The sequence below is a fragment of the Pistacia vera genome, unplaced genomic scaffold (genome assembly GCF_008641045.1).
Source record: "Pistacia vera cultivar Batoury unplaced genomic scaffold, PisVer_v2 Contig320, whole genome shotgun sequence".
Classification (NCBI taxonomy): domain Eukaryota; kingdom Viridiplantae; phylum Streptophyta; class Magnoliopsida; order Sapindales; family Anacardiaceae; genus Pistacia; species Pistacia vera.
In genome coordinates this window covers 2,262,360-2,281,608 of record NW_022196136.1, presented here as the reverse complement: position 1 = coordinate 2,281,608, position 19,249 = coordinate 2,262,360, and the positions used below count along the sequence as shown (strand labels likewise).

At 36.1% G+C, this 19,249-nt stretch overlaps 2 protein-coding genes across 2 annotated transcripts; one reads left to right on the top strand and one right to left on the bottom strand.

Annotated features, from left to right (window-relative positions):
• Positions 1-565: 565 nt before the first annotated feature.
• On the top strand, positions 566-7,152 carry LOC116137018. Its single transcript, XM_031422700.1, has 8 exons — positions 566-1,210; positions 4,150-4,412; positions 5,148-5,283; positions 5,433-5,486; positions 5,598-5,689; positions 6,144-6,379; positions 6,539-6,709; positions 6,808-7,152. The coding sequence occupies exons 1-8, from the start codon at positions 755-757 to the stop codon at positions 6,903-6,905; spliced, it is 1,506 nt and encodes a 501-aa protein (XP_031278560.1). The 5' UTR covers positions 566-754; the 3' UTR covers positions 6,906-7,152.
• A 520-nt stretch (positions 7,153-7,672) lies between these two features.
• On the bottom strand, positions 7,673-18,361 carry LOC116137019 (phosphatidylinositol-3-phosphatase myotubularin-1-like). Its single transcript, XM_031422702.1, has 19 exons — positions 18,184-18,361; positions 18,040-18,108; positions 17,616-17,690; positions 16,925-16,996; positions 16,645-16,714; positions 15,721-15,770; positions 15,201-15,490; positions 14,996-15,069; positions 14,858-14,921; positions 14,653-14,718; positions 14,385-14,484; positions 14,166-14,279; positions 13,610-13,779; positions 11,802-11,886; positions 11,196-11,417; positions 10,218-10,277; positions 9,991-10,055; positions 9,424-9,703; positions 7,673-8,489 (listed from the first exon to the last, which is right to left on the bottom strand). Exons 1-19 carry the CDS (start codon positions 18,295-18,297, stop codon positions 7,995-7,997), a joined length of 2,535 nt encoding a protein of 844 aa, XP_031278562.1. The 5' UTR covers positions 18,298-18,361; the 3' UTR covers positions 7,673-7,994.
• Positions 18,362-19,249: the final 888 nt, after the last annotated feature.

The following is a 19,249-nucleotide window of genomic DNA, read 5'->3' as shown; positions in this document are numbered from 1 at the left end:
GAGGCATGCTGTATCTGGTGGTCCAGGCCATTGAATTGATGTCTTAAGTCTTAACCATTGTTCTCACCTTCAATTCTTCATCTTCAGGTTGGTATCGTGTTTAGTTACACAGATTCATTAACTTTAAGATTAAAGTGTTGACATCATATTGAATCTTAATCGATTAAGATTAGTTTAATTAGAGAAACTCTCCTAGCACTATGAAATTCTTTTACAATTTTCAAATGGATTTGTATTATTTTGATGGTTTATAAAAGTTAATCTAGAAAGAACTTCAAGCTCGTTATCATGAAATATAAAATATACTCAAAACTAAAGGAGCACTGTAATTCATTAAACACAATATTCATAATGCCAAACGGGAAACAGGACATTATATTCCAATTAAGATCTGTCTATTTGTTTTCTAACTGTTTTATATTATTATTATTATTTTTTTTTTTTTTAAAATATCACAAAAAGTCTTAGTATTAACAAAACGACGTAGTTTTGCAAAAAACATTTTCCTTATAACAAACGTTGTATTTCTAATTTAGGGAAACCCTAGTTGTTCTGTTTAAACAGATGTGTAAGTCTGTAACCACACGTTTCTCTGTTGTGAAGTAACCGTTACAACTTCTGACGGCCGATTTCACGATAACTCTAATAACTCCAACAATTTCTCACCCCAAGGGCCCAAACCATTCACTCCGTCATCATCCTCAAACTCTCCGTCACCCCAATCCTAACGTCGTCGTCCCTAACCCTAACTCTAATGGCTTCCCAAGACTTTCCTCTACTCTCCGATCCCCACGCGCCCACGCGCCTCTCGCAATCAGCGGCCGAGTCTCCCGTCCCTACCAACACCGAGTTCTACGCCCATCCTCCTCTCCTAACCGCCACCGCCGAAGATTCCGAGCCGGAGAGATCTGGATCTGCATCTGCATCCGGATCGAAACGAAACCCGTACTATTACAAGAAGCAAAAGACTGGAAATAATAGCAACAACGAAGCGGGGTCGGATTATCGTGTGGATTATAGAAAGGACAGAGAGGAATGGAGCGATACGGCGATCGCGTGTCTGTTGGACGCGTATACGGAGAAGTTCAACCAGCTGAACAGGGGGAATCTACGTGGCAGGGACTGGGAGGAGGTGGCGGAGGCTGTGACCGAGAGATGCGGCGGCGGAGGTTACGGCGGAGAAAGTGGTGGTTCTGAGAAACAGCACAAGGCGTGGAAGAGTGTGGAGCAGTGTAAGAATAAGATAGATAATTTGAAGAAGAGGTACAAAGTAGAACTGCAGAGAATGAATAATAGTGGGAGTGTAACTAGTAGTTGGCATTGGTTCAAACAAATGGAAGTGATTGTGGGGAGTAATAATAGCAGTAATTTATTGAGCAAGAGTGGTGGTGGTAGTGGTGGTGTTGGGATGGTGGAGAGAAATGGTAGCACTGGCGATGAAACTATTACTCCATCGATCAAACAATCGAAGAGGTACACTTAATTTTTGTATGCAACATGAATATTATGCTGGCTTCTTGTTAGTTTAGGCGTAATCTTTTCTGAACTCCTTTGTGTTTAAGCTGAAATTCTGGTGGATTCGGGGGGTTTTGAGATTTGTTGGAGATTTTTGTAGGTGTTTTTGAGAGATTACGAGTGAGATTTTAAAGAAATTTAAAGATTCAGTTGGTGTTTTAATGACGTTCGAAAGTTTCAAGTGTAAATCATTTTCGAGTAGACTAATATGTGAAGAGTGGTATTAATGTTTAATTGTTTTGGAAAGATTTTGTGTTTTAGTTTAGTGTATAGTGTTTGGCTTTGGAGATTGTGAAGTTGATGAGTTAGTATGTGTGAATGTTACAATGGGAACTTGTTTTGGTTTGTCTCGTATGGGACCAACTGAATTTGTAACTTTTGGCATCAAACTTGAAACCCAATCGTAAGACAATATGGTTTTTATGGTTGTGCCACATGCACAGTAATGGCAACACAAGATGGATGATAGTGCCCATCTTAAGAGTATATATATATATTATGTTGCAAATGCTGCTGTAGCTTTTTCAATTTTTAATTTTTCGGTTGTTCCTTTGGTTTGAAGGAGTTGCTTATTTTAGTGGTGTATGCTGGGTTTATCTCGACTAACTCCCAAGTGAATGGATTTACCGAGTGTGATTTTGTGAAATTTTGGTAATAGTTGTCTGATCAAATTTTTAATGTCTGTTTGGGCAGATATAATACTCCTGGCAGTGTCAATATCACGAATAACCTGAAGCCGAAACCACAACAAAGTCTTAAATGGCGGAGGGTAGTGTTTAAAATCAGTGGTTCTGCATTTGCTGGGAACCACCAAAATATTGACCCCAAGGTGCAAGATTTTTCTGATACATACAAATTGATGTGATTGGATTTGTTATGATTGATGAAATTTTCCGATGTACAACTTGTATCATCCCACTGTATTATATGGTTGTTCTGACAAGAAATACTAGCTAAACTGCTGCTTTCTGCCATCAGGTGGTGACGCAGATTGCTGGAGAAGTAGCTACAGCTTGTCGTCTTGGGGTGGAGGTAATGCATAAACACAACCTTTTTTCATGTTTTAGTTCTCTCTCTCTCTCTCTCTCTCTCTCTCTCTAATAAGTTGAGATGCGGATACTTATTCTTATGTGATTTTTCTAGGTGGCAATTGTTGTTGGAGGTCGTAACTTCTTTTGCGGGGACTCATGGGTATCTGCTACTGCCTTAGATAGACCCACAGCATACCAAGTTGGGTAATGCCCATGTTCTTTACATTTGCATTTTAACTTCTTTCTCAGTCTTCTGGTTGTGGTTGAGATGCTATCACTTTGACCATGTTCAAATGGTTGGAAAACAGTGAGAAGGAAAATCTGTTTCTGATTTTACTAAGCCGAAGTTTGTATCCTTATTAATATAATTTTATTTGGTTTTATATTGTAATGCAATATTCAATAATCAAAATTTGCTGTACAGTATTGGAAAAATGATTTATGAGATTATATGGGTTCCCAAATTTCTATTCCAGGTTGGGCCCTGGTTACTCAACTGCTCAAATGCTACTGTATAGTTGCTTAAATTTCTTTTCCTGATCGAGGTCTTTTAACTTAATTTTCTTGTGTATTACTATTTAACTTGTAATTTGAAACACCAATTTTGTGTCTTTTCAAATTTTGTGCCATTCACATTCTGACCATTATTTTTTTTCAGTATGATGGCAACAGTTATGAATGCTGTGTTGCTTCAATCAGCTTTGGAGAAGACTTATATTCAGACACGTGTGCAAAGTGCAATTGAATTGCCCGAGGTTGCTGAACCCTATTGCAGGCAACGGGCCATCCGACATCTTGAGAAAGGAAGAGTTGTCATATTTGGTGGTGTTGGTGCTGGCAGTGGAAATCCACTCTTTACTACCGATACAGCCGCAGCTCTGAGAGCTTCTGAAAGTAAGTTGTATTCTGTTCTCAGACTTATTTCATTTTCTATTTTTATCCAACCCATTCACTTGTTACCGTCTTTTTCTGTTCACATTTTCCCTCTATTTTTCTAAGGGGCTTTTTACTTGGGAGAATCCATCTCATAGTGTTTGTATATTTTCATGTCAGTTAATGCAGAAGCAGTTGTGAAAGGTACAAATGTTGATTCCTTGTATGATAGCCATTCTGGTAATGGCAATGTACCTCTGCAACACTTATCCTACAGGGAGGCACTGTCCGGAAACTTTACCTCCATGGACACAATGGCTGTTACATACTGTGAAGAGAACAGAATTCCTGGTTGGTATTTTATTTCTTTATTTTTCATTGTAATCGTTGATACTTGCATATCAAAACCCTTTGGCGTTTCCTTAAATTGTCTACACAATCTTTTGTAGTGGTAGTGTTTAATTTACTCGAGTCTGGGAATATTTCAAGAGCACTAAGTGGAGATCCAGTGGGAACTTTGATTGACCAAACAGGAAGGATGGGTTGATGCAGATGGAACCATGTTGTCTTTTAGATGCTTGAAGCCGGGTGTTAATAATCTAGTGCTAAATGAGAACACTGTTTCTGGATTATGTAATGCATCGATTTAGAGCCAGTCACTTTGTACAAATGAGAAGTTGGGAAACCTTGTATCCAATGTATGATAAATTAGAATAGAAAGTAGCCCAAGGCGTGGAAGAGTGTGGAGCAGTGTAAGAATAAGATAGATAATTTGAAGAAGAGGTACAAAGTAGAACTGCAGAGAATGAATAATAGTGGGAGTGTAACTAGTAGTTGGCATTGGTTCAAGCAAATGGAAGTGATTGTGGGGAGTAATAATAGCAGTAATTTATTGAGCAAGAGTGGTGGTGGTAGTGGTGATGTTGGGATGGTGGAGAGAAATGGTGGCATTGGCGATGAAACTATTACTCCATCGATCAAACAATCGAAGAGGTACACTTAATTTTTGTATGCAACACGAATATTATGCTGGCTTCTTGTTAGTTTAGGCGTAATCTTTTCTGAACTCCTTTGTGTTTAAGCTGAAATTCTGGTGGATTCGGGGGGTTTTGAGATTTGTTGGAGATTTTTGTAGGTGTTTTTGAGAGATTACGAGTGAGATTTTAAAGAAATTTAAAGATTCAGTTGGTGTTTTAATGACGTTCGAAAGTTTCAAGTGTAAATCATTTTCGAGTAGACTAATATGTGAAGAGTGGTATTAATGTTTAATTGTTTTGGAAAGATTTTGTGTTTTAGTTTAGTGTATAGTGTTTGGCTTTGGAGATTGTGAAGTTGATGAGTTAGTATGTGTGAATGTTACAATGGGAACTTGTTTTGGTTTGTCTCGTTTGGGACCAACTGAATTTGTAACTTTTGGCATCAAACTTGAAACCCAATCGTAAGACAATATGGTTTTTATGGTTGTGCCACATGCACAGTAATGGCAACACAAGATGGATGATAGTGCCCATCTTAAGAGTATATATATATATTATGTTGCAAATGCTGCTGTAGCTTTTTCAATTTTTAATTTTTCGGTTGTTCCTTTGGTTTGAAGGAGTTGCTTATTTTAGTGGTGTATGCTGGGTTTATCTCGACTAACTCCCAAGTGAATGGATTTACCGAGTGTGATTTTGTGAAATTTTGGTAATAGTTGTCTGATCAAATTTTTAATGTCTGTTTGGGCAGATATAATACTCCTGGCAGTGTCAATATCACGAATAACCTGAAGCCGAAACCACAACAAAGTCTTAAATGGCGGAGGGTAGTGTTTAAAATCAGTGGTTCTGCATTTGCTGGGAACCACCAAAATATTGACCCCAAGGTGCAAGATTTTTCTGATACATACAAATTGATGTGATTGGATTTGTTATGATTGATGAAATTTTCCGATGTACAACTTGTATCATCCCACTGTATTATATGGTTGTTCTGACAAGAAATACTAGCTAAACTGCTGCTTTCTGCCATCAGGTGGTGACGCAGATTGCTGGAGAAGTAGCTACAGCTTGTCGTCTTGGGGTGGAGGTAATGCATAAACACAACCTTTTTTCATGTTTTAGTTCTCTCTCTCTCTCTCTCTCTCTCTCTCTCTAATAAGTTGAGATGCGGATACTTATTCTTATGTGATTTTTCTAGGTGGCAATTGTTGTTGGAGGTCGTAACTTCTTTTGCGGGGACTCATGGGTATCTGCTACTGCCTTAGATAGACCCACAGCATACCAAGTTGGGTAATGCCCATGTTCTTTACATTTGCATTTTAACTTCTTTCTCAGTCTTCTGGTTGTGGTTGAGATGCTATCACTTTGACCATGTTCAAATGGTTGGAAAACAGTGAGAAGGAAAATCTGTTTCTGATTTTACTAAGCCGAAGTTTGTATCCTTATTAATATAATTTTATTTGGTTTTATATTGTAATGCAATATTCAATAATCAAAATTTGCTGTACAGTATTGGAAAAATGATTTATGAGATTATATGGGTTCCCAAATTTCTATTCCAGGTTGGGCCCTGGTTACTCAACTGCTCAAATGCTACTGTATAGTTGCTTAAATTTCTTTTCCTGATCGAGGTCTTTTAACTTAATTTTCTTGTGTATTACTATTTAACTTGTAATTTGAAACACCAATTTTGTGTCTTTTCAAATTTTGTGCCATTCACATTCTGACCATTATTTTTTTTCAGTATGATGGCAACAGTTATGAATGCTGTGTTGCTTCAATCAGCTTTGGAGAAGACGTATATTCAGACACGTGTGCAAAGTGCAATTGAATTGCCCGAGGTTGCTGAACCCTATTGCAGGCAACGGGCCATCCGACATCTTGAGAAAGGAAGAGTTGTCATATTTGGTGGTGTTGGTGCTGGCAGTGGAAATCCACTCTTTACTACCGATACAGCCGCAGCTCTGAGAGCTTCTGAAAGTAAGTTGTATTCTGTTCTCAGACTTATTTCATTTTCTATTTTTATCCAACCCATTCACTTGTTACTGTCTTTTTCTGTTCACATTTTCCCTCTACTTATCTGAGGGGCTTTTTACTTGGGAGAATCCATCTCATAGTGTTTGTATATTTTCATGTCAGTTAATGCAGAAGCAGTTGTGAAAGGTACAAATGTTGATTCCTTGTATGATAGCCATTCTGGTAATGGCAATGTACCTCTGCAACACTTATCCTACAGGGAGGCACTGTCCGGAAACTTTACCTCCATGGACACAATGGCTGTTACATACTGTGAAGAGAACAGAATTCCTGGTTGGTATTTTATTTCTTTATTTTTCATTGTAATCGTTGATACTTGCATATCAAAACCCTTTGGCGTTTCCTTAAATTGTCTACACAATCTTTTGTAGTGGTAGTGTTTAATTTACTCGAGTCTGGGAATATTTCAAGAGCACTAAGTGGAGATCCAGTGGGAACTTTGATTGACCAAACAGGAAGGATGGGTTGATGCAGATGGAACCATGTTGTCTTTTAGATGCTTGAAGCCGGGTGTTAATAATCTAGTGCTAAATGAGAACACTGTTTCTGGATTATGTAATGCATCGATTTAGAGCCAGTCACTTTGTACAAATGAGAAGTTGGGAAACCTTGTATCCAATGTATGATAAATTAGAATAGAAAAGTAGCCGAATAACTACTCTAGGATTGCCTGGAAAATTATTATTAGTGGAATAGAATTCATATTCATATTCTCAGCCCCCTTGTTATGAAAAATGTAAATGCCTTATACATTGGATTGCCTGTATCCAATGTATGCGTATTTCTGTCTTCAGATAATTAGGAACATTCTTTCTTATCGTGCTCTGCTGCTGACAGAAGTTGCCCAGAAGTCTGAAATCTGATCACTCGTATCACGCAACATTAATTAATTCTCCACTTTATATTTAATCACTTAATCCACCTTTGAATTTGTAATTAGGATGTTTCAAAGAGGTGCTTACATTGTCAACTAAAAACATTAACCCAGAATCCAGATGCGAAGCTATCTATTGTCAAGTTTCAACAACTTACAGGATAAAGAAACCACGACGCAATCTGATTTACCAGGAAATAGTTGAAGTTTTAATCAAGTTCCGACTATATAGCATCGTAGGAAAGCATCTATAAAAGTCAGTAAGTTTACAGGGCAGAACTTTCTTAGAATGCAAAATTGTATTGAAATGAGTGTTGGTGTACATGGATGTTATTAAAAAATCGTCATATATACGATTATTCAGTCCTGTACACATGCTGATTTTTATTCAAGAAAAGAATGTTAATGTAAAATTTGCTATACTCGACTATATGAAAATGTAATGGACCTGGGAAGACCTTTTGGCATCAGTTGAAGTTTTTCCAGTTCCAAGTCCACAGCTAACTCTATATTCTCTGTACAACTCCGAGACCCATCAGAAAAGGGTCAATCTTTATGCACTGCCTCCACATTGCTTTCAACAGTCGGATAAAAATCTGCAATCCGTTTGGGACTAAGATTTTGAACTTTGATCTTCAAGGCCAGTGCTTCAATCTTATACTAAGCTCAAAATATTCTTCAATTTCACTCAGATTGGAAATAACCATCATAAATAGAGAGTCGATCGAATGCATCAAAATTTGCTTTTAGTCCGACAAATTGACTACCAAGCTGGGCACAACCAGCATCTGGCCACCTGCAGCCCCCTTCCCGTGTGCGCAATGGACACAAAGCTTCACACACTTGACCAATTGGGTTCCTGGAAACAGAATCATCCATCACTGTGACTGAAACAGAGAAATCAGATATCTCGGTGTGCTGCACAGTGCCATCAGACACTTTCATTTGACACTCTGTTGGATTGCTTTCAATGCCGACAGCACAATCACCTGTGCTAGCAAAATGAACCTTGCATCCTAATGCTTCAATGGCTCGCTTTATGGCTGCACTTTCTTTGCTGGCTTTCTTGGCTAAATTCATAGTCGTGCTTCTGAGCTGCTTTTCGTTTCGTAACTCCGCAGTTAGTAACTCCACAGCAGTTGCGGTTTCTCTAGATTTCTTTTCTGCTACTTCTTTTGCCTGTCAGGAAAATAACTAACCAGATGAGTATTTACAGACTCCTCACCACATGGATAACAGAAATGATCGAACAAAAATGACAGTATGTCCTTCCGTCCTTTAGGTTCCAACGGCCAATAAAGGCTGTGTTTGGTAGAATATTTAGAGTAGTATTTTTAAAAAAGTTGAATTAAGCTGTTATTACGAGAATAGGATTTGAATTTGAAAATGTGTTTGGTAAATTTTTGAAAAATATTTAGATTAATTTTTTAATCTCCTACATTTGTTAATTTAACTAAACTACCCCTACAATAAAAACTATAAAATTAATAAAAACACCCCCACCCACCCATTAAATTTCGGCAGCTGACCACCACAATCGGACGGTGGTTGGAAGTCGCCGGAATAGCGTACTACCGACTAGATCTGGCTAGTAGTACGCCGATCTGGCTTTTTCTGGCCAAATCCACCATGGATTTGGCTATTGAAGACCACAATTTCTTGGCCATCGTTGATGACCAAATGTGGTCAAATCTGGTCGTCAACGGCCAGATCTTTGGCTATAGATGTGACTTTTTTCGGCCAGATCGACACACACCAACCACATCCAGCCGGTCGTGCACCATTCCGATAAATTCCAGCCACTTTCCGACAGTGGTGGCCGACTGCCGAGAATATGTGGATGGATGTGAGTGTTTTTGTCAATTTATAAACTTTTATTTTGAGGGTGTTTAGTTAAATTAACAAACTTAGGAGGTTAAAAAAATCTAAATATTTTGAGTTAAATAGAATAGGATTGGATTTTGAGAATATTGAAACAAATTATGTATTTTGGATAGGATTTGATATGATGCTATTCATAATAGTGAAACAAACACAACCAAAAAGAGTTTTATGTTTTCCATCACAGCCATAAAGTCGGGTAAAAAGAGAGAGTCTAGTAAAATTTCTTTACCTTTTTAAGTTCAGAGAATTTTACAGTCATGTCCCTAAATTGAGTATCAAGCTCCCCTGCTTGGGCTTCGGCAGGACAAGCCCAACGAAGATGGAATCGGGGCCACAAAGTTGGGGCTAAAGCTGCTGCTGGAGGTAAGAGTGGTCCATTATGTTTCAATGGATCATAAAATAGGTTATAGTGTGCATGAGCTCTTTCCTCTGAAGAGCGCAAATCAGCCAAATATTTCCACAAGCATCCACAAGCTTCATAGACACCACATTGCTGCCTCTCCTTTTCACTGAAAGTTAAGATTAAAATTGTTAAATGATAATTACCAACTTTGGACACCATAATCTTCACAAAACATCAAGTTGACAAGTATCATTACTACACAATGATTACATCAAACACTCTCTCAGTATTTTCATCCTCTAAGCTTGGTCGGACAGAATATAAGACCTTATTAACTATACTTTCCATCGTCCAAGGAACTCATTCTTAACACAAAGATGACCAACTCTCACTCATGTAAAAACAATACCTGTAAAGTGAAAAATAAAGGAAAAAGAAGAGCATAAAAACTACCTATTGCACAAGAAGTTTCCAAAGCGACAAGAAAGCACACAGTCCAAGAAGTCCACCAGAAAAGCCTGAATCACCAAAGAGGACAAGTCATTAGTTGGTTTTCTCTGACATAACATATCAACTAATGCAAAGGAAAAATGACAGAGTCAGCCAGCACATCAAAAAAACCATGATAGCTTTGCTATGAAAATAAGAAATGCATCTCATGATGGAAGAAGAATACATACCGAGGAGAACTCAAAAGCAGAAGGATACATCCGCAACAATTGTGAAACACAATCAACCCACTGCAGAAACAGATACACACAGCAGATCATTCATTTTTTCCAATAGAGAAACATGTAACATGTGACACTGGCGCAAAATAGCTTCACACTTAAACCTTTCTCAGCTTCATATTTACAAGCACCAAAAGATGACAAAGATAAAATTTAGGCTAGAAGTTGACAATTATGAAAATACTACTTTTTTTTTCATAATTCAGAAATCTACCGACCTCCCTTTGCAAAGCCGATTTCAAAACCGGAGCTCCCACCACACCCTACAATCTTTGGGAAGCAGGAAACAATGGCCTTTGGCCATGTAGGTGCCCATGAGGGGACTCAAAAGCGAGACCTTGTGGGAGCAAACCACAAGCCTAACCGCTTAGCCAACCCCTCATGGGTAATTAATAAAAATATTGAATCACAAGAAACTATGTTAAAGGAATATTTTGCCACTGAACTACAAGTCGGAGAAGAACTATGCTGGTAAGTGTCAAAGGCCTGAGCAAACAAAATCTTGCTTCAACACCATAAAAGGAGCCTAACCAGGCCTGTGAAAGTATTTTGAACCATATATTAACTTTTTGGCTCAGGTAAGGCCTAAAGAAGACAGATACCCCTTTATGCCTTATTGAAAGGCCACATGCAAGGCCCACAGAAAGCCCCTAGTAATTCTGGCTGCCATCTGTCCAATGAACCAGCAGGAAATCAATTTCTAGTAAATGCACCTTGTCTCTAACAGCATATGTACAGTAAAGAATTACCGAACCAGAAATCCTTGTAAAAAGCATGGTGCCATGGATCCTTTCCCAGATTCTACTCTCTTACTAACTCAGTAACATCTAACTAGTAATTCAAGCACCAGGAAATGTGTGGGAGAATAGTATATAAATGAAGATTCTACTGCATTACTAAATAATTATCTAAGCATTATACAAGCACCTGTAAAAATATGGGAGAGTAGTTGTTCTGTCCATGAGAAGCACTTGGAGCTTGAGACGAGAATGAACCAGATGTCTGGCGCATTGGTGATGATGAAAAACTCCCAGTAGAAGACTGCCTAGATAATTCAAAAGGCATGTCGCCACTTCCAGACAGTGATGGCATTCCCACACGATCTGAAAATGGATGACCAAACGCTAGCCAATCTTTTTCAACAAGTGCCTGTGTCAAGATGAAAATAATAAAATTTAAATTACATATAAATAATATGCATTGCCCAAGGGACAAGGACAACTAAACACATCAGTGAAGAATGATAGAAAAGCAACTCTGAAAGAAATTGAGCAGCAAGACAATAATTAATCCAAATACTTGAATTCTGAAACAGATAAAGTGAATGAAGAGAAGTAGAGAAACAGGACAGGCGTTAAAGCTAAAATTAAAGGGACCACATAAAATGTGGCACAACAAATAAAAACTCTCTCTCTAATATCACATTATCTTGGATACAGTATTTTATTTAAGAGGTTCTTGGTAGTAAGAAGAGAAAAGAAAATATTCACACTAAAAATAAGGGTGTCAAGTTTACACATAAAAAAATACTACCTGAAACCCAGAGAATGTTCGATAGTATGGATCAAGCAACAAATTAGCGAGTGAAACCAACTGAGTTGTTCTATCCCAACCATCACTGCACATCACAAAGGCACATATACGTGTTAAAACACCAAATTACATGCAGGTAAAACTAAAAATCCAAGCGTTTTGGGTATAAGTCTGAAAGGTATTATCATCTTGTTAAATAGCCAAATTAAAACACCAAATTACATGCAGGTAAAACTAAAAATCCACGCGTTTTGGGTAAACGTCTGAAAGTACATTTTTTATCATCTTGTTAAATAGCAAAATTACAACATGGAATATAATAGTTAACACAGAGTTCAAGTCAACTTGGCTCTTCACAAAAGCTTGAAAAGGAAGCACTAACACACAGACTAGTAAGATACACTTATGGCATAGGTTTAAGATTAAAAAGGGATTGATAAAAAATGAAATGGCTTGATAGACCACAACTTGCATATTGGAAATTATAGGCAAATGCTTTCACTGACTCACATTTTCTAATAATATCATTTAGAAATTGATATATTATATCCCTAACCAGATCACTGAATCATAATAAGACATCAAACTTCTGACCTGCAATGTACAAGCACAGATGCTGATTCCAAAGCAATACGAGCAGCAATCCAAGCTGAACCAGCCAAGACACTCTGAACATGTATTAACCAACCACTATCTCCAAGCGTTGAAACTGAAGCAGACATACTACTTAGATTGCCTCCACCCCAAGTCCAACCACCATGTCTCTGTTAATGAAATTAGCAAACAGAATAAATGCAAAACATATGTTTGAAAGCAAGCAGATACTTATATGATTCCATTTTCCTAAACTCATAATTCAAGGATATCCCAATAGTAAGAATTAAAAGAATTCAGGACTTCAAGCCATTATAGATCCAGTTCTCAAGTTAATGATTCAAGTTCAAGGCACAATAAACAAGTAGAATGAGATGGCACCCAACTCAACATGTGAAGTAAGGGTAAAGTAGATATTTTTCCTAATGATATCCATAAATAAAAAAGTCAAGCAGGTTCTAGCCTTTGCCAAAAAGAGAATTTTTCTTCGTAGTAAATTTAATGTAGCACTAGCAAAAAAAGAGAAAATCAGATCTTTGCAGGTCGCAAGACTAACCAAGAATGATGACATCCCATCAGATGATGTAGATCCATGAGTGTCCAAGTAGTCTCTAAGCCGAGCAAAACTCTCTCTCATTGCATGTATGTTGTCTATCCCAAAAAATACTATCTAATAAAAAATATCACGAAAGGAACATCATGAGCAACAGTTAATTATTTCAAAATACATGACCAATAGATGCACTATTGGACACAGCTCAAACCTTTGACAGACCTCAGATTGAAAATAATGTGAAGAAGACTCTGAGCCACCTCCCATTGCCCCATTTGCCAAAGCATTTTTTCTTGGTCTTGCATCAGCAATATATAGCTTCCTGTAAGGAAAGACAATTAACATAAGTAACAAAGAAACAANGCAAAATTACAACATGGAATATAATAGTTAAAAGAGAGTTCAAGTCAACTTGGCTCTTCACAAAAGCTTGAAAAGGAAGCACTAACACACAGACTAGTAAGATACACTTATGGCATAGGTTTAAGATTAAAAAGGGATTGATAAAAAATGAAATGGCTTGATAGACCACAACTTGCATATTGGAAATTATAGGCAAATGCTTTCACTGACTCACATTTTCTAATAATATCATTTAGAAATTGATATATTATATCCCTAACCAGATCACTGAATCATAATAAGACATCAAACTTCTGACCTGCAATGTACAAGCACAGATGCTGATTCCAAAGCAATACGAGCAGCAATCCAAGCTGAACCAGCCAAGACACTCTGAACATGTATTAACCAACCACTATCTCCAAGCGTTGAAACTGAAGCAGACATACTACTTAGATTACCTCCACCCCAAGTCCAACCACCATGTCTCTGTTAATGAAATTAGCAAACAGAATAAATGCAAAACATATGTTTGAAAGCAAGCAGATACTTATATGATTCCATTTTCCTAAACTCATAATTCAAGGATATCCCAATAGTAAGAATTAAAAGAATTCAGGACTTCAAGCCATTATAGATCCAGTTCTCAAGTTAATGATTCAAGTTCAAGGTACAATAAACAAGTAGAATGAGATGGCACCCAACTCAACATGTGAAGTAAGGGTAAAGTAGATATTTTTCCTAATGATATCCATAAATAAAAAAGTCAAGCAGGTTCTAGCCTTTGCCAAAAAGAGAATTTTTCTTCGTAGTAAATTTAATGTAGCCCTAGCAAAAAAAGAGAAAATCAGATCTTTGCAGGTCGCAAGACTAACCAAGAATGATGACATCCCATCAGATGATGTAGATCCATGAGTGTCCAAGTAGTCTCTAAGCCGAGCAAAACTCTCTCTCATTGCATGTATGTTGTCTATCCCAAAAAATACTATCTAATAAAAAATATCACGAAAGGAACATCATGAGCAACAGTTAATTATTTCAAAATACATGACCAATAGATGCACTATTGGACACAGCTCAAACCTTTGACAGACCTCAGATTGAAAATAATGTGAAGAAGACTCTGAGCCACCTCCCATTGCCCCATTTGCCAAAGCATTTTTTCTTGGTCTTGCATCAGCAATATATAGCTTCCTGTAAGGAAAGACAATTAACATAAGTAACAAAGAAACAAATTATTCAGAAAAAAAAAAAAGAATCTGTCTCATTACACGACATATGTGAGAAAGGAAACAAACAACAAAAAGAAATAACACAATGAAAAATAATAAACTAAAAGCAGGAAAAATTGAACAGGAGTACCTCCGTGCCACCCCTCGACTAGCAAGTTGAGTGCAAAGGGCAGCAACGAGCTTTTCATCAGCATTACTGTATAAAATGTAAAGAGTACATAAACGTAAATCCTCAAAAGTGAATATTTTCAAAAAAATAATCAGCATATAGTATGCAGTCCAGTAAGTGTTCTTTATGGCATCGCATGGAGAGTCTTAAGTGGGAACTTTGATACCTCCTCATATTCATCATAAGACCAACTAGCGGTTGAGATGAACGTGCAAGGACTGCTCCCGTTCCTATTATTCACCAAATATATCAAGGCATAAATAACAAAATCACAACAAAGAATCTAAACACAAATTAGATTCACCTGGATGACACCATGAAATTACAGGCAACCGACACCTTGCACGAAAGGAGGAACCCTGGAGCACTTCTTGATCACTACAAACAATTATTAAGCAAAGTATTTAGTTCTATAGATCAAGTATACATAAAAAGTAAACTGCATAAATAAAAAGTAAACCTTGAAATATCAAGGACGAAAAATACTGGACTGAATGGTAATTTCTCACCTAATGCTTTTTGGAATAATCAAAGCAAATGGATAACTCTGGCACAATGAGTAGGTGGAATTTACATCAGTTATTCTCCACAACTCATTAGAGATTCTGTATGATCCATCTTCAATCATATCCATCGATGCACAATAAGAGCTTCTTCCAAGAAGACGGAAATACTCATTTAGCAACCGCACCTTAGGGTTAGTATTACTGTATTTGGAAGGCCCAGAAACAAATGCATAAATATCCCATATTCTTGTTGGTTTTGTACACCTCACTAATGCATCATATACAGCACGCCTCTGTAAAATCAATAATTGAATTTGATAACTACACATGACAATAAAAAACAAGGACATAAATAAAAAAGAATGATAACAAATAAATGTTCAAATAATAATAATATCAAAGCATATTTTTTCAAAAATTTTGGGAGCCGATGTATTAAAATTTTTTTTGCAAAATCTTTCCTCCCATTTATCACTTGTCTTTACGATATTATTCAAATTTTTTTTCACATAGGAAAATTGACCTGCTTTGTTCTTGGGCGGAAACCAAAGACAATAATTCTCATATCTTTACCTGCAGAAAATAAGAGGAAAGATTACTATATGTACAAAGAAGAACCACTTATATTATTAACTTTTACACAGTATAAAAGAATAATTTGATTTTAGCTTCAACAAAACATACAAGACTGCTAAGTATACAAAAATTTAGAGAAATAGTATCAGAGTGACTTTAATACACCACAATAATCAAGGCTAAAAACCACAGAATCCATAATCAACTAGATCATTCAGCAGCTGCAAATGAAACTATAAGTTTGATATAGAGAAGCTATAAATATGGGAAGCTGCACAGAGTCACACGTTAAAACGAAAAACACACTGAGAGAGCTTTGGAACCTTTTTCTTTTATAACCACAAATGACTCAACCTTCCCCACATGTTCAGTGAGCTCTAAACTAAAGGCTACTTCCAAACATTACAAATTTGGTCCTCTGGAAACTTATGAGATATAATATGCAAAGTAGGTGATCCCAAGGAGATTTGAATCCTTGTACTCTTAGTAGAGGTCAAGGACTTTTTACCACTAAGCGCAGCCATTGGGATTAAAGACAGCTTCTAGGTGATACACCAGCCAACAGAAACATAGTCCTCAAAGATGTTTGACAATTAGAGTTAAACGCGATAATTTTGCCATTATGTCCTATTAAGAAACATCAATGCAGTTAAACAATTAAAAATCAAAAGGTAGTATCAATTGAACATACACAATATATCTACATACGATGACAGTCTATTTAATTTAATATGTATCCTCATAATACACCAAATCCTATCAAACAAACTAGACCTTCAATGGTTCCCATTACTTAGTACAAAGAGACATCAGTGAAGAAAATAAGTGAGATCAATACGGTTCAACAAAAGATAATTCTTAAAAAGCATACCAATGACTTGGAGAAGTCGCCGAGATGGAGACTTGTCAGTGTGACGAGGAGCTGATTGAATCTTTGCAACCTACATAGACCCCTCAAAGCTTTTAACATAAACAAACAAAATACTCACTTAAAAAAACATAAATCTAAAGATGAACGCAAAATATTGAATTATCAATCCATTAAATATTTGATAACTCTTTAAAAATGAAGATACCTCCAAAACTTGCCACAATATGTATACAAATAATCACTAGGAAGATCAATGGGAAAAAGGTTATTAAAAGCTTACCGTTTTGCTAAACTTCTCAATAGTTGCTAGTGGTATAGTGCCAAGTGCTATAATATCTCTGGTTCCCTCACTCTTGTAAAAGGTAAGATAAAGTATCGATTAATTATATAGATACCTAACAGATAATAGATCAAGATAAACATCTACAGAATCAATTCCTACATCCTTCAAACCATGGAGATTATTGTTATGTAACCAAACAATACATAACCTGTCCATTTTGTAATCACAGCCTTTTATCACAAACTCACAACACTACGACCACAAAAGCAAACACTAATATGACAAAAACATGTAAATTAGTGTTGTGCAGGTCCATACAGTGATTTAAGGTTTAGGTTTCGACACATTATTGCTGCAGTGTACATCAAACTGAAAGTCCGAAACTGATTGGACACAAACATGGACATCCCAGAAATCCAAGAAATACAAATAACACATATACACAAAAATAAATTTCTAATTATTTCTAAAAAGAAATAAGATATTCTACTTGCTTTGCAGCTATTACACACCCCATGTGCTCTTTTATATAAACCTGTTTATATAAGCGATACGATACCCAAAAAGTATCAAAGTAAAGATGTACAATTACTTCCAGCGTAAAAATATGCAATGCTTATCAAAACAATTAAATCCACGGACATAAAGCACGTATAAGCTTAGCAGAAAATTTTCATGAAGCACTTACCAAAAACAGAATACGATAATTCGTCACTATCAAAGTACCGGCCTCATCAGTATTAACAAGAACAACACCATATCCCTGAAAACAGAGCTCAAAAAATCCATAAACTCAACCTCATTTATACACTTCAATAAACCAATAACAAGTATTCAAGATACAAAAAGAATAGATTACTGATCAGCAAAACATTATTTTTTATAAGAAACAGTACAAAACCAGTTATATGTATGACCACTCGATTTACAGGAAAGTCAACAGGCAGTTCACACACACACACACACACACAACCAAAAAAAAAAGATTCAAATGTAAAATCAACCACAAACACATTGATAAATGCTCACATATCAGTAATAACAGCAACATTACAGGGCCAGTACAATAACGGTAGAAGGAAATAAAACTCCATTGCCTGGCTACAGCGTACCTCAACTACAACTTGCTCAGCCTCGAGCAATATATCAAGATAAGCATGCGAGACCGTCCGCGTCACCGACTATCAATAATTAAACACAATTAAAAAAAAAATTTTTAAAAAAAATCCCTAGAATTGAAAGAGAAGAAAGCGAACCTCGACTTTGGTCCATTCGAGAGCGTCCCAGCTGGTAGTGCTTTCGAGCTTCTCGGACTCCATGGAGTCGCGAAGAGAGGTTGACCGACTTGACCTTGGCTTGGGCGCTGCCATGCATTAGCTACAGAGAAGCGAAGAGGAGAGAAGGAGGAAAATCGTAAATTCGATTGTTTTTTTTTTTTTTAAACAATTTATAAATTGAATTAAAATTTAAGAGAGAAAGAGACATGAAGTAACGTACCTACCGTTCAAAGGAAACGTAGCGACTCGACTCAACTCGCGATCTGTGTAGGCTTTTAGCCACATGACCCAGAGAGAAAGTCAGAAACACCAACAATTTATTTATTATATAAATTATAAAATTAAATTACGGGTGATAACTGATAAGATATGTATAAATAAAATATAATATTACATAACAAGATATTCTTACAACAGTATGCATACAAAATAATTCCATTAAAAGTAAATGATAGAGTAAATATAAACCAAACTTATTAATTGTAATTGAAAATGAAGGATATATTTCATGCCGCATCATTTTATACTTGGTATATACATATTTGAAAGAAGACTTTATATATATGTTTATACTTTAAAATAAAATTTTAAATAAATCATTTTATGGCATGGGTTGAATTTATTAAAGTGTTAAAATTTCAAATATATCTTTATTTTATTTTATGAGTTTTGATTTGATTTGTTTTTGTATATTATAATTTTTTTTAGTAATTAATAATAAAAAAAAATTTATATTTTTTCTAATCAAACGAGTAACAAATTCTTTATAAATATTACACTAATAAACTCTTATTCTATAAGTTTTACTCTAACTAGTAACCAAACGAAACTAAATTATTAAGAAAAATATTATTCTTACAAATACCTATACAAAGAGGGTTACAAAGTGACATCATTAAGAAGAAAAAAATAAAGAAAAAACGGAAAAAGAGAGAAAGAGAGAAATCATGAAAATTAAAGGTCGGGTCTTTTTGTATGTGTCTTTATAAAACTAGTATTACTTAATTATTAATTTTATAAATTAAATATTTAAGAAAGATGTGTT